The 16,001-nt window shown below is 43.5% G+C and overlaps 1 protein-coding gene across 4 annotated transcripts in view; it reads right to left on the bottom strand.

Annotated features, from left to right (window-relative positions):
* CPT1A (carnitine palmitoyltransferase 1A) overlaps window positions 1-16,001 on the bottom strand; it is a 386,602-nt gene that overhangs the window by 251,021 nt on the left and 119,580 nt on the right. For all 4 annotated transcript variants that reach the window (XM_085644765.1, XM_085644763.1, XM_085644764.1 and 1 more), the window contains exon 4: window positions 6,966-7,137. In XM_085644765.1, coding sequence (XP_085500891.1) covers window positions 6,966-7,137 — 172 coding nt within the window. The remainder of the gene's footprint in view (window positions 1-6,965; window positions 7,138-16,001) is intronic.

Here is a 16,001-nt window from a genome sequence, read left to right as displayed (position 1 = left end):
CCTTCAAACCAGGTAAAAAAAATATTTTTATATTTTTTTATTTTAAATAAATTGCCAATAATGTTCTACAGAGTAAAAGTTTCATTAAACTAACAGTTACAAACTCAATTTTCCGAGCAGATTCTGGACCACTTATAATTGTCAATCACAACCGGACATCTGTTGAACTGTGGAGACTTAAATGAGAGTTTCAAGCCTTTCTTCAGGAGGTGTAGGGAGTTAGAAACACAGATTCAGTACGACACAGTAAATAACACTAAATAGTACCAATATCTCGTCATTGCTTACTTTTATAAAAACACTAACAGAACCAACAGGTCTAGCTTCAATGTGAATGAGCTTGTAAAGAGCAGTTGTGCATGTCAATGTTTCCATGCTTTACTGCGTTAATGCAAGCCCTGCAGGCGCCGCTTGGATCTCCCAATAGATCGAAAACAAGGTGACATCCGTAGAAACTGTGATTGGAGGCATTAAATGACACACAGCAAGGACCAAACTGGCACAGATTTGCTGGTGGCCACTCCATTGTCCTTTGAAGTGCAACTCGGACCGAGTGCAGCTTGTCCCATTCATCCTCCCAGGAGCAACAGTTGATCTTGTTGCACCAAGGATATTGTACTGCAAAAGAAAATACTCATAAGGTCCCAAAAGCGAAACCTATTGGCTATGCCAATGCTTGTTTTTTTTTTGTAGGAACTAGAATTTAGCTCTTTCAGTATCGCCGACAAAAAAGCCACTAATCCCTTGACTTGGGAAAAAGATCCACAGCACAAGCGAAGAGACCTAGCAGACCCTCCCTAAAAAGTCAAGCAGTGCATACTAGGTCATATTGCCATACCAGCGCAGCCAGCTAATCAAGAGAACCAATGACCCTGCAAGCCCCTCTCAGCCCCCAAACTGGAGTTATCACCAGTTTGCGAAAGTGACCCTGCAGACCCTCACCCCTACAGGTCAAAACAATTCATGTCAGGTCACAAGACCTTCCCAGTCCACCACCAGCAGTTTCCTATGTTGTGTTATCCGGAATTATAAAGCGCATGGCTGCCCCCACATCAAGGCGTCCCAGCACTAAAGCTAGCAGAAGCAGAGAGAACAGGGGAGCTGGTAACTGGAGAATAGCCACGTCTTGATCATTTTCCTAAAGATCCAGTGTTCCTGCATGCTACGGACAGCCAGAGAGATGGAATTCCAGAGGGCAGGTGCCAGTGCCCGGAATGAACACTCCCCTGCTCTTGTCCTGCGCACCCGTGGTACACAAGCCAGGTGCAAATCCTTAGAGCGCAAGGCTCGAGCGGGAACATACATAGAGCACAGCTCTCTCAAGATTTTTGGACCCAGGCCATAAAGGATCTTGTGAGTAATGCATAGAGCTTTGAAGTAGACTTATGGGAAACCGTGTCAAAGGCTGCGCTCAGATCCAGCAGGATCAGAGCTGAGGTGCTGCCCTCATCCAAGGCAGACCGTAATTGCTCGATCACCGCAAGTAGTGCAGATTCGGTGCTGTGTCTGGGGTGAAAATGGTTTTGTGAGATAACTAAGATTGAATTTACTTCCAGATATTGAGTCAAGATATTATTGACATAGGACTCCATAATTTTTGCAAAATATGGGAGCAGAGATTTTGGACGAAAGTTTTTTGGCTGAGATACATCTAGCATTGTTTTTTTTTAGCAAGGGAATTACTTTAGCATGTTTCCAAGACTTGGGGATTGTTGCCAATGATAATGACTTATTGATCAGCTCCCAGCACTCCGATAGGAGGCAGTGATAGAATTCTCTGAAGAAGTTAGGTTTCAAAGGGTCACCAGGGGAACCTGATTTTACCTTCACCAACAGGGATTCCATGTTTTTAAAAGACATGGGAGGAAAGACGTAAAGGGAGCGGGTCGCAACGTCCTGGAGGAAACTCTCCCTAATATCAGGGAGAGCCTTCTCCGGACTGAATGTGCTATAAATTCGTTCCACCTTGCTTATAAAATATTTAGCCAGTGTCTCGCATTGCGAGTTAGAAGATATACTGCTATTGACAGCTGATGGTATTTGTTGCATTCCTTTCATAAGTGCAAAAATGGTTTTGGTTGGGTTGCTGCTAGACGTGATCATATTCGCATAGAACGTCGTCTTGGTTTTCCAGACCAATTTATGGTATGTTTTAACGGCGTTCCTATAGGCTGTCTTAGCAATGGAATGGTAGGATCCTACCTCAGGAAAGCTGATAAAAAAAGAAAGGCCCTGCCGGCCAGGCTGCAATGGCCACGTCATACGGCCGGACTCATCCACCAAGGCAGATTAAACAACCATACTCTATGAAAATTCGTGCACATGGTAACCTACAACTGCTTTCTAGCCTGCTCACACTAACACTGTTAACCAAAAGATCCGGTCTGCAGGCACCGGAGTAACGGTTTTCGAAATTTTGCTGGTACTGTAGAAAATATTATTGATATTTCTTTGAAAGGTATATGCTCACATTCATGAGCTCTTCTCTGCACCTGCTCATGAAATAGTTAAACTTCTCAGATATAGGACTCCACTGGGAACTTGATTACACCACAGATGCCAGGGGATTCCCTTGCTTCAATAATATGTGATTCACAGCCTTCTCTTAAATACTTTTCAAGTGCAAACAAAGCTTTTAGCTGAGTTTTCATCTACAATCTTGGTGCACAGATTGGGAAAGATTGCTGCACTATGATACAAGGCAAACAACCGTAAAACAAAGGTGTCTCCTTATGGAAAATTAAGCGACGAAAGAAAAGTTGCCCAGATCAGACAGTTTTTCATTATTGGAACTACGAATAAGAATCTGTTTTAGATTTGTTGGTTTAACAAAATATTATTTTTTATTATAATATTGAATGTCACCTGGACAGAGAATGATGACATGACATGGTTGGGTAGTAAGGTGTAAGTAAATCCAAGGTATCAGGAGATAAATGTCTGAGGGAAATACACAAAAGAGCAGGAGTCTCTGGAGGGAGAACATTTCTGCCTAGGTCCCCAGTACAGACTCTACTGGATGAACAGCGATGATCACTGGTGCTGCTTCAGTTGTCTAGGGCCATCTGTGAACCCTACCAAAGGTATCCCCATTGTACGGATGCTAGTGGACATACTGAGTAAACAAAATGTGAATGCATACTGTCAGCCTAACATCCACAGCATGAGTTACAAGAGTTGCTGTCAAGCCAACTTTTACCTTTACCCTGTTGCTGTCTTCTCAATCTACATCAACTGGGATGAGCTGACGCCTTAGGCAGCAGGCTACCTAAACCTGACAAAATAACTTCACATGAATTTCACTTGCCTCTCAAAGCAAGTACCATAAACACACATTTAGCTCAAAGCTAATGAATGCATGGTGCACAGTCATTTATAAAGCAGGTATAATCAATGTTTTCAGCACTACTAACTTTGACACCACCTTTTTTTTACAGAAACCTGACACATCCTAGTTCTTCTACAACCACAAGTCCACAGCATCAAGCAAACAAATCAAAGCGAGCAGAATGGAGAGCCCTGGGTGAGTACAGTTCATTGTAGCCCTGCACACATGATCTTCAGAAGTCCTTTAACACTGTCAAACTATCTGCCACAGACACTATTATATTCGACCTCATCTGCTGTCTACCAAGTCGTAAGCCAGTGGGCAACTCTAAGATCACTGATCTCATCATGGCAGCTAACAACTGCTACTCTAACATCTTCCTCTGAAACTTCATCCTCTCAAGTAATGTATTAATCAAGATTATGACAGATGGTTCCTTTAAACTGTTGTCCATCCTCTTCTATCACCCAAACTGTCACAATTGACTGGAAAGATATTGTTCCCATCGTTTTTGACCTGCTCATGCATCTTCAGCCACAAATGTCATCTAAAGCTGGCAAAGATGAAGAACAAGTCCTAGAGAAACCTCATAACAAATGCACCAAAAAAACCCCGATTGCTTCTTCTGCTGCAGTAGAGACTCATAGCCAGCTCTGAAATTTCAGCTACACCCTCCAAATGACAGCAGCTTAGCACACCTTGCTTCAGTCCTTTAATTTAAAGGTGAAATCCTCTGCACTCAGGTATAGCAAGGAGCTCGTTGGCAGCAAATGCGTCATCAACCAGTAAGGTAAAAAAAAAAAAAAAGAGACAAATCTTATTCAGCTCAAAATGTTGTATCCAAAACAAATCTCAGCTTCACCCAGAGGAAGTTCATCCCATAACCCAAAGCACCCATCTACAAAACAATTATCTGCAGGATCCTAAAGAGAAACATGACGATCTAGAATGTAATCAAGCATTGCATAAACCCAATATCAGATCTGTCACTCAAAAACTGAAAGGAATAGTGCACAGGAATCAACACTAACACATTAAACTCATTTTGAGACCACATGTGGGCATTACGCCGATTGCCTTTTGCAGGGGATAGTATAAGATAACAGAGTATTTACACACAGCAGATGTGTTAATTATTACAAAGAAGAGATAGCTAAGCATGCCTTCATTCTCAAAGTCTTAGATCTCCAACCGTAGCGCACACTAAGTCTTCAAAGGGTCAACTGTTTACATTGCAATTAAATGCATTACCAATCAATCAAATAATCTTTATTTCAGTCATAGACCATAAAAGATGATAAGTCATAAAAACATACATCATACATGGACAAAGATCGACAGTTACAATTCATAATAAATAATATTTCATTGTAAATTACATTGATTAACAACACAATTATTTAAAAGCAGTATAAAATAATAAAAAGTTAAGATAATTAAAAATGATACCAGTGGCAAATAAATATATCTGTTTAGATGACCCTAAAGATTAGATGAAATAAGGGAACATCTCCTCCGCCACACAGCGTGCCAATAACGTGATACTGAAAAAACTATAGGTGTTGAGGTATCAGTCTTCAGAATTCTATAGGCCGCATGACAGTGTATAGTGCCCAAATTCCTACAAAGTTGGACAAGCCAACGTTTTCTAATTGATTTGTATGCGGGGCAAAAGAATAGGACGTGCAACTCAGTTTCTTTTGTAGCTCCACAGGTCGGGCAGTCAAAAAGATTATTAGTCGACCACTTTCCTGAGAAGGCTCTCAGAGGGAGTGTGCCATGTCTAAATTGCATATAGAGCTTTCTAGAGGCACACGGCTCAATCTGATCTAGAAAAGGCTCTATTTTAAACTCCTCCTTTATATTATAAAATTCTATGGTCAGTGGACCTAACCTATTATTGGATAACAGTTTGTTCTTGCTATTTGTCCAAAATATGTTAGCCAGTTCAGCTCTAGAGAGATTTGGAGCAGTTCTCTCTGGCTGATACCAGAGAGCAGGAATTCCCAATCTCGTGAACTCCTTTCTGATGTGTACAAGCCACGGTATTTTGGCTGAACCAGGGAGGGCCATTAGTGACTTTAAATCATTTCGATAGTTTACCAACTCTGGCGTTACCCACAGCCTCCGCCAGTACATTAGAGGCCTCAGCGCGACTTCTTCTTGGATGGGTCTAACTCCCAGATCCATTCTAAGCGGATTGAGTGGTGTACTGGGTGGTAGGGCCAATAAAGACCTTAAAAACAAATTCTCAGACCTACTGATGTCTCCAGCTGGGCAGTGCCCCCAGAGCTCAACCCCATAGAAAGTTGCACCCCGTGCTTGTGCTTTATAAATCTCAATAATGGGTGCTATAGGTTTGGAGGTGGATGCTCTGTGCAATTTAAGGATCCCACCGCAGGTCTGGGTAAGTCGAAGTTTTGCTTTTGCTAGCTGAGGACCCCATTCCATCCTATCTGTGAGTGTAACTCCAAGATATTCGAACACTGTTACCCTATCCAGTATAACACCATTAAGGGAAGGATTAGGGCGGGTGGTTTTGGGCGGGTTACATACCATGAATTTAGTAAAACTATCAAGAGCACGCTGTATCCCCATAGGGGATTTTGACATTAAAAGAGTGTCATCGGCGAACATTAATGCCACTACCTGCTCGTTGTTAAGTTTAGGGGCGTCTATGTCCTTGGTTCCCCGCAGGTGGGCCACCAATGCATTAATATAAAGGGAGAATAAAGTTGGGGCCAGCACACATCCCTGTCTGACACCACGATTAACAGGGAACTTAGATGCCAAATTGCCCCTCTTGCCACACCTTACTTGGGCAAAGTTGTCTTTATGGAGTCGCTTAAAAATCTCAAGTAGACAGGCAGGCATGCCCATCTCAGCCAAGACCGCCCAAAGAGTCTGACGAGGGACCAAGTCAAAAGCTGCTTTAAGGTCAACGAAGATGAGGTAGAGATAGGGATAGTATAAGATAACAGAGTATTTACACACAGCAGATGTGTTAATTATTACAAAGAAGAGATAGCTAAGCGTGCCTTCATTCTCAAAGTCTTAGATCTCCAACTGTAGCGCACACTAAGTCTTCAAAAGGTCAACTGTTTACATTGCAATTAAATGCATTACCAATTTTTGATGAATTGGAGCATAAGATAGTGCTCCCAAGAATGTGAAAGTGTTTAAGGCCTGCAGGAATTAATGTAAAGCAATATCACAGCTAACTGTTGCAAAGCTCTAAATTAAAATCCCGTCAGGAAATATATTTTATTGTACTAGAAGAGGCATTGGAAAATTTCAGCAAATTAATACTCCATCTTCATGAATATAGCTACTTATGGAGCTGTAACTCATTTCCAAAGTCTACACAGAACCTATTTGAAGTGACCTGTGATAAGTGTGCGCTACATACAGCTTTCAGATCCTTCATATCCTAACAGAAGAAATAATGGATGTAGTTTTGGTAAACTGCTTAATGATTTAAAATTCTAACATCTATTTCAAAAACCTCCACTTATGGTAAAATATTCTGAACTGCCTCTTCACTTGACCAAAACTATTTAGTCTTTCATGTAAAAACTATGTAAATGAGACAGGACAACAGTTGAACAACCAAGTAAGAACGCTGATGTTTACATACCATCCAAATCCTGGTGGAGGTGGGAAGTTTACCATGCTCAGCAAACATCCATCCATGGTAAGAGAGTAGCCTCTTTAGAGTATAGCGCATTGTTACAATAAGGGCGACCCACAGCCCTGTACCAAACAGCATGCCACTGACGATATTCCGCGTCTGACCACACATAGACGTTCTATAGGAAAAGAAAAAGTGCAATAATGCAAGTTCAACAAAAAAGCATATATAAAAAAAAAACTCGCTGTATTCACTTATTTTAAAATGCTGCGGAAACTACAGTAAAATACAGTGGCACCCAATTGCAGTTTTTCTACCAGGTATGGAAAAATAACACATCCCTAGCTATAGAACTTTAAAACATAGAACTCAAATTGTCCAATCTCAACCACAAAGAAATGCCATTCTACACCATAAAATACCACACATTGGCAAAGCCAGTAGGTGTGGCCTGGTAAGTGGATGCCATGGTTATTTTTTACTGTAGGAATATAATACAAATTAAAAAAATATATATGCCGTCTAAAAGTGGCAGCTATTATAGATAGTCCTGCAATAAAAATCTCCAAAATAGATTAACCATTTTATATCATTTTAACAGTACAGCAGGGAGGCTTCGCTGATCTGTGCTTAGATCATGGGTAGAAACACGTTTTAATTTTATCGCACATCACAGGGTAACTAATTCTTATTGACGAAAGGAAAATGTACTATCGGAAGGCAATTTAAAAAAAAGATTAACTAAAACAATACAATTTTTTATAAAGAGTGGAAAGAAAAACAAGCATTTGCAATGCAACAGGTCTCGCATTTGCGAGAGTTTAAGCTATTGGCATTGTAAATGACAATGCCTTTTATTTATCTTTTTTGTAAAACAACATATAAATAAAAGGTATTGTAATTCACAATGCCAATGGCTCAATCTTTTGCAAATGCGAGACACATTACACTGGGGAGATTACATGATTTGACCAGAAACTCAGAGTACCCTGACACCAGCATTACAGGCGAGTAAAAATGCAAATTCATTCTCAAACAGCTTTGGCAAAGCTAGTATTCAAAGCGAATCTTCCCCATAAGCAATGAGCGAATAGCAACATGGACAATAGGCAGTTTTTTTACGTAACCAGACAGAGTTAAATCGACAACTTACAGACAGCGACGTATTGGCAATTAGGACAATCTGGCAATGTCTTAAGGGGTGATCAGTGTTGGGGCTGTTTTTTAAGTTTGTATTTTTTGGCTGTTTGTGGCCCTGCATGATCGAGGCCGTTTTCCAGTTGATCAATCTGAAACAGCAAAAAACATTGCCTGCAGCAAACACAAATGCGTGTAGTCCATTACAACATGTAGTGGGTCTTGATGATTTTAGAACTGCCCTGATTTACAAACGGGTGATGCTTTTTTTAGCTAACTGATTTGCTAATGAGGGACACTTAATTGGGACCCGGGCGTACACTCTGGCCCTGCCTACAGGTTCATAATTATTCACGTAGGAATCCGTGACAGGTTATTTACTCACTGCAAGTCACGAATCAATTACTGCTCTTAAACACGCACCACTGAACAAACTATTAATTCGATGCCTCTGCATTTTTCACATTTGCGCTCAACGTCGTGTTGCTTGACTCTACACCAAAGACTGATCAAAGAATATAAATGTGTTAGAAAGGCGGCATGACAGGAAGACAAAACGAATACTAAGGCTAGTGAGTGCAGTGCAGGTGGTGAAGAAGAGGAGTGACGATCTGAAGAAAAACAGCCAAAGAGTGGAGGCGAATAAAAGTTAGAACGGGAGTAATAGTAAAATAGCATAATAAAATCGAGAACGCATGTGGTTATTTTCATTCTCTCCGGAATGGACCATTATTTTAAATAAGCATGCGACAAAGTGCTTGCTGGAAAGTTAGTTGGAAGTACAATACCCCTCATAAGTTAAAAAAAAATAAAAAAATCTAATGAAAAGCAGCGGGCGGGACGAGTGAATTAAAGTAAACTGTACCCGGCTAAATGATAAAACTGCCACGGGCGGAAGGTGAAAGCAACATGAGCATTATTAAACGCACCCACCCAATGTGGAGAAACTGGGAGCACATCAGCGCCGGTGCCAGGCTGTTTTTGCCATCCGTAGGATGCAGTCACTTATTGAGAGAAGGAGGAAGCCCCGTGACTGAAGCAGCTGGTTTGTGCAATGAAGGGCGGCAGTCATGTGGTGGACCCTTCCGTGGTGGACCCTTCCGTGGCAGACTGCAGCAGAGGAGCGGCAGTGGCTCTGCCATAGCTCTGCTTTCGAGAAGCGAGCACGAGCACCATTACTGCAGTTCCAGAATAGTTAGAGAGGGCGGCGCAATCAAAACAAACAGACGGGTGGAAGGGCGAAAACTACACCTGTGCTAATGAGAAAAAATGCTAGTTTTATTTTGCATACACATGCTACGTGGTGGAAAAACAATTGTGGGAGAGCTGTTAAAAGAACACGCTGTCCTCTGAAGCACTCTTCCTGCAATTAAAAAAAAAAGCACTGTAAAAACAAGCACGCGAGTGATGCACGCGCGCCACAGCGAGACATCTGGTTTCAATTATCGCACCCGTGTCTGGGCACGATAATTGAAACCACATGCCGGCCGTGCAGGTAACCGACACCAATAGACCATGGGCGGAGCAATGCGCCCGCCTTTGGCCAATTGCGTGCTGTCTTTGTTAAAAAGATGCACGCAAAGGCCAATAGCGTGGGCCAAAACAAAAAGCACAAGCGTGTGCGATTCTTAGGTTAGTTTTCGTAATCCCCTACATGAAGTCTTCGCCGCTGTTACAGGCTCGACCTAAACAAGCATTTACAATGCAATGGTCTCGGCATTGGTAAAGTTAGAGCTATTGGCATTGCTCATGACATTATTTTTGTTTATGTTTTTTGTTTTTAAAACATTTAAAGAAACGGCATTGTCATGAGCAATGCCAATAGCTCTAACTTTAACAATGCCGAGACCGTTGCATTGTAAATGCTTGTTTTTAGACTGTACACAAACTCCCTGAAGGGGTCTAACACACTGAGCTACCCTACACGTAGTGCAATGTGTAATATGCGAGCGTCTCATGGATTTCCGCAGCAGGCACACGACCCACTGATCTGCCTTACTGAGTAGCCTATGGCGTTCAGCAGCATAGAAGACGGAGATCTGTACAGTAGGCACCTACAACACCCTGCTGGAAGTACTGAAACACGTGGTGTGCATGTGATAGGCTGATCTCATCGGCAGGCTCAGTCCGAGTTTGGAGCGCGAGAGTTACAGCAGATTAGACACAGAAAACGGAAGCAGGCGCCTAACCCGCGGAACTATAGCACCAGCTGATCGTGAACTCGGGTTGCAGTTTGAATAGTTATTTCCTCCTCTCTTTCAAGGGATTACATCGGTGATCCAGTCTGATGGGTCGGACAGCTCTAGTATTAGAAGCCAGAATTGTAAGAGTTCTGAAATGGATATGAAGCTAAATCCCACAACAATGTCAGGGAGTCTCTGACAGGGAGTTAGCCTACATTATTAAAAGCGCCCATTGAGACCGCATATGACCCGTGTCACGGCCGTTAAAAGAACATAGGGTTGGTTACAGACAGAGATAAACCTCCTAGAAATGGAGGCTAGAAAATAAAGAGTCCGTCCTTTCGCGCCTACAGTTCTACAGGCTATCTTTGAACCGGTGGCAGATCTGAGGCTTAACTCACCCGCAGCCAGGAAACATGGTATATCCCGCTGATCTATCCACATCCAGAAATAGTGCTAGTTCTCACTGCACATACCTCCCTGTCCCCTCTATCCCGCCTGGAGAGGTGTGAGGATAAACAAACATCACAGGGGAGAGGCCCGCTGCTCCGGCTCCCGGGCCGGGGCCCCCCGCAGCGCTTCTCCTCGCCTCCCATGGCTTTCCCCTACTCATCTTGACTTTATCTCCTGTCGACTGCGGGAGGGGGTGTGGTGGTGGAAGTGGGAGGCCATGAGGCAGCAAGGGGCGTGGCGCATCTGCGTGTGACACAATGACGGGGCACTGGAGCAGGAACCATTTTCGAGGGGGAGGTGTGAGGGGAAGGGCAAGGAAGGGGTGAAGGTACCCGCTCCTGGGGGAACATGGGTACAGACAGTAGCTTGGGCAAACCCCGGTACATCCTCGAATTCTATACTTTCTAATGACTATCAGTTTGGTGCGAATACCACCTTAATTTGCACTACATTTACAACCTGAATACTAAGAAATAAAGCAAAATTGGTCAAAACCCTGGAAATTATTGCATCCAATTTTATACCAGCGCAAAACATGGAGATAACTGATAAGTCCATGAAATACCTCGGAATGAGAGATGCGCCGGAGGTATGTCGGAATGCTTTTCTGCGAATGTCTTTGTGCTGCGGGTATATCGGGAACGGAGCGCGCCTGCTTTAATTCCCTGTTAACGCCCTGCTGTTTTAGAGCGGAGCGGAGACTCCGGGTTACGGAATGAGCACGGACGCTGCCCATGACGCGGGTCCGTCACCTCAGCGGCCAAGCACAGAGCTCCTGCCGTACCGTAGGAGATCAGGTGAGGGAGCAACGCCGGGACACCACCGCCTTTCTCCGAGGCACAGCAGAAAATGCCTCGGAGAAAGGGAGTGTCCTTTTCGGATTGGGGGGGCGTGTTTTGCTGTTGTCTCCTCCCTGAGACTTCTCGCAAAAAACACGCCCCCCGATCCGAAAAGGACGGGGCAGGATCGGAGTGACGGGACCTCTTCTCCAATGGCTGGCCAGCATTTACTAGGCCAGCCAATGGAGAACAGGGAAGAAGAGGGGCGGGTTCAAGCCCCTCTTCTCCCAAGTCATTATGTCTCGCGAGCGAGACTGCGCAAGCGCAGCCATCGCTAGCCGAGACCTAAAAAGGGGTACAGGCACTGGACCCTTTTTCATTGCGGGAGGTGTTCTAAGGGGATAGTTGTTAGTTACAACCATCTATAAAGAACATAACCTGGTCTGAAAGAAGTGTTCTAGAAACAAAACGTAGATCTTCAGCAGAAAGAGAATATGCAGGAAGAGTGCCAGCTGAACCCATGCAACACCTGGCCAGAGGGTTTCATGATCTCAATAATGGTGATCAATTCTCGTTTGGAGAAAAGTTAAACCAGGGTCTAACTGAAGACATAATTTTTTTTTAGGTGTGTCTAAAAGCTGCGGACCCCTGAAAGTGAAAAACCCAGTACACGCTTTTGTTGTCACAATTTTGTTACCTCTATGAATTCAATACAGATTTGAATTACGTTAGGAACACCTCCTGCACATAGTAAGCTGAGTTGGCAACGTGACCAAGTGTGTAAAGTTCCAACTGCTGGCATCTTGTATCGCCTGTAGGTCAATATCACATCATAACAGAGCTGCGTCAGTCTTTCATCCTTCTGTGGTTGATAAATGGAGTTCCGCAAAAACAAAGATATAAAGTGCTACATAAAAATAATGCTGTAGTAATATAGGCAAAAGATCTTGAATACAAGATGCTTACACATAGATTCAAAAATAGAAAAAATATGGAGGACAGTAAATGAAGGGGGCTACTGGTATGGTAGATAAAAAGAGGGTGAACAGTCGCTGCGTTTATCAGCATGCATGTGGGCATGGATAGTTTGCCACGTAATAAAAAAAAGTCTAATGACAGAGTACAGTGGGATTAATTGGAAGTAATGCGTCAATTGATAAGAGGACCAGTGACGGCAGAAGGTACAATGTTATGTTCTTGCATGACAAAAGAGAGCAGAGGGGCCAGCGTCACGTGTTAAAATACATGAGGAAAGCTGAAGTGCATGGGTTACTAAAATTGTTTCAGATGGTGTGCCTGCGATTGTGGAAGGGCAGAGGGTAATAACTTAAGACACGTGACTTTCACGTGTATGAAAAAACAGCTGGAGGCTAAAAGGATCGATTTAACCACTGACCGACTTTCTTGTATAAAACGCGCATGCATTGGGAATGTGAAATACAGGTAAATTCTCGTACAGTTAAACAGCTGTGCATAATGAAATCGCCAACGGCTGGAAATCGTGCACTCCTCCTCCAGCTAAATCTTTATCAAGATTCAGTGGACTAGCCGTAGCAGAGCTAAAATTAGCAGGAGTACACGCCCATGGGCTCTGCCCGAGGAAACAATGGGAAGGAGCTCTCCTCAGACAGTTATACTGTCTCAGGCGGCAGACACAAGCACTGTATCACACAGACTGTCACCGTCTCTGAAACAGTCACAAAGGCATTAGCCACTTCAGATACGATAAATATGAATTGTGCGTCAGACTTACCAAACATAGTCAGTGCCATGGTAAGGCTTTAGGTTCAGCGCGTGAAGACCAGCTGCCAATGCGCAAAAAGCGGTCTTCGCAGGAAATGCTGCACCAACACAAAGTTAGGGGCAAGTCAGCACACAAAGGCGTGCTCGTGACTGTAAGCACAGCACGCTCAGCTGTGCCACGGGAAGCCGGTTCTCATGACGGCAGCGTCAGGGGCAGACTCGGGATACGGTAAGCGCCTGGAGCGGTGCGGTCACGGTGGCCGGGGTCAGGCAATCACACTCGGGTTGAGGCTTGCACATGCGCTCAGACAGCATCCTCCGGACTCTGGGCAGCCATCTTGCGGAACCATAAGATTCCGGTGCGAACGAAAACATAAAAATCTTTCTGTAGAACTTTTTCGAAACATACAGAGACGCTGCCCATGACGCGGGTCCGTCACCTCAGCGGCCAAGCACAGAGCTCCTGCCGTACAGTAGGAGATCAGGTGAGGGAGCAACGCCGGGACACCACCGCCTTTCTCCGAGGCACAGCAGAAAATGCCTCGGAGAAAGGGAGTGTCCTTTTCGGATTGGGGGGCGTGTTTTGCTGTTGTCTCCTCCCTGAGACTTCTCGCAAAAAACACGCCCCCCGATCCGAAAAGGACGGGGCCTAATCGGAGTGACTGGACCTCTTCTCCAGTGGCTGGCCAGCATTTACGAGGCCAGCCAATGGAGAACAGGAGAGAAGAGGGGCGGGTGCAAGCCCCTCTTCTCAAAGTCACTCCAACTCATTAAATCTCGGAGCGAGACTGCGCAAGCGCAGCCTTTCGCAGCCGAGACCTAAAAACGGGCAACTTAAAATGTGGACTCACTAGCTACGTTCAAAGAGTTAAAATCTTTGAGGAACAGATAGTGTTATGTCGAAAGCTTCTGTCTGCACCTTCACTTTCCTACGAACAGTGCAGGGTGTCCCATTACGAAGTGGACACAGAAAGGCGCAAACTCACAGACAAAGTGGCAGGCTTTTGGTTTACTTTACCCATTCCAGACGAGCCAGGAGATTTCAGAATATGTTTAACACCAAAGTTGCACTGCGTCGTATTCAAGGTGCACGGGGGACGGTCAGAAAACATTCGGGATCTTTTGTCTTCCTATATTTTGAACTGTAACTCTAGGCCCATCAAGGCGTACCTGATCATTCAATCCAAATTCAATCACAAGAAGTGTGGAAGGGAGATATTGTATTCCAAGTACAGAACTTGTTGCAACCATACCTGAAGAACCTTCCAAGTCTGGCATCATTCAAGAAAAAACTGAAACCTACCTCTCCAAGGAGGAGTTCCCATCCTTCATAGGAAAGGATGGACAGGGCAAGTTGTAGACTGGCAAATATTCTTTCTATATAGGGCATGAACAGTTTGCACTTTTTTTTTTTTTAATAGCAAGCCATAATTTTGATACCCATACCGACTGTCACCATCTTCTTAACCTCCCTGCTACTCCCTCTAAAAATACAGATTTGTTTCAATTGGTAACCTGTCTTGAACCGATATCCTGTAATAATCGGAGTTCTACTTGTGTCCTCGTTCCCCTGATGTATCTAATTGACACTGGTGGTCTAAAATTCTGTGCAAGCCTCATCAATCCCAGAAAATCGTTTTTGTGGCATGCAGCTGCTGGTATTCTCCGATAAAGTAGAGTTTATTTCTATATTAATTCTCAAGAGGACTCTCCTGTCTGGGGTATTTGTTAGTTCGATTTAGTTTGTTCCAACCTTAGAGCTCTTGGAATGTTGTCTGAATCTGCTCTATTTTGTTTCTAACTTGTATCTGCAGTGTTTCTTTTAGTGTCTATTATAAATATATTTTGTTTTTCTATTCTGTCCATAAGCCATTGTGATTAATTTCAGTATATTTAAACTCAACCATTCTATTTTATGGAACTAACTGCTTGGACAAGCAAGCCTGTTAAAAAGGAATACATCACTGCATGGAAAATTGGTGAGCTGTGTCGATGATGGGTGGCAAGTTCTCTCTAAGGCACAAACACCCATTTCCTAGAATTGCTTGTAGGTGCACAGGCAATGGCTAGTTTGTTGTCACTGTCAAGCGAAATCATGCCAGGTGTCTGATTGATAACAACTAGATGATAGAAATTTACAAACAAAAAGAGAGAACAAGTACAGAGTAAGCGACTGAAACTGGCAATTGCAAAATAGGGTGTATACATGCTCGAGACACAATAGTGTATTTAGGTAAATTAAAGGAAACCTCACACACATTTATTTTCATACGCTGCAACACGACAGCCTCAACAGGGGCTTTTTCACTGTCGCTGTGGTGTGCAATCAACAAACTGGATTCTTTCCTGGTTTTGCCAAATGACCTCGGCCGTATCTCACCAATTCATTAACTAGAAACTGTATGGTAGGTCTCCTAAAAGATTGCAAAAAGAGATTTGTTTTGTTCGTTTGTAGATCACAGAGGATGATCTCTTGGACTTAATTTACCTTCCTACACACGGAGTTCCAGAGATTTAGGCAGCACGACCTCTTGCACAAAGAGAGTCAATAAACACATATGGAACTTTGGAACCTGACTTGAGTGAAAAGTATGGATCTATCAAGTCGTCTGCCCTTTCAGTTCAAGAAGACAGATGAGCTTCATCTAACAGGCTAGAACTGTGGATTGAATGTGTTCCTCGGTTACAGCCCATGCCAGGCCGTTCCCAAGGTAAATTATGTCACCATTCATGGAAGAATAAAACAA

The sequence above is a fragment of the Triturus cristatus genome, chromosome 3_1 (genome assembly GCF_964204655.1).
Source record: "Triturus cristatus chromosome 3_1, aTriCri1.1, whole genome shotgun sequence".
Classification (NCBI taxonomy): Eukaryota; Metazoa; Chordata; class Amphibia; order Caudata; family Salamandridae; genus Triturus; species Triturus cristatus.
This window is presented reverse-complemented; position numbering and strand designations above follow the sequence as displayed.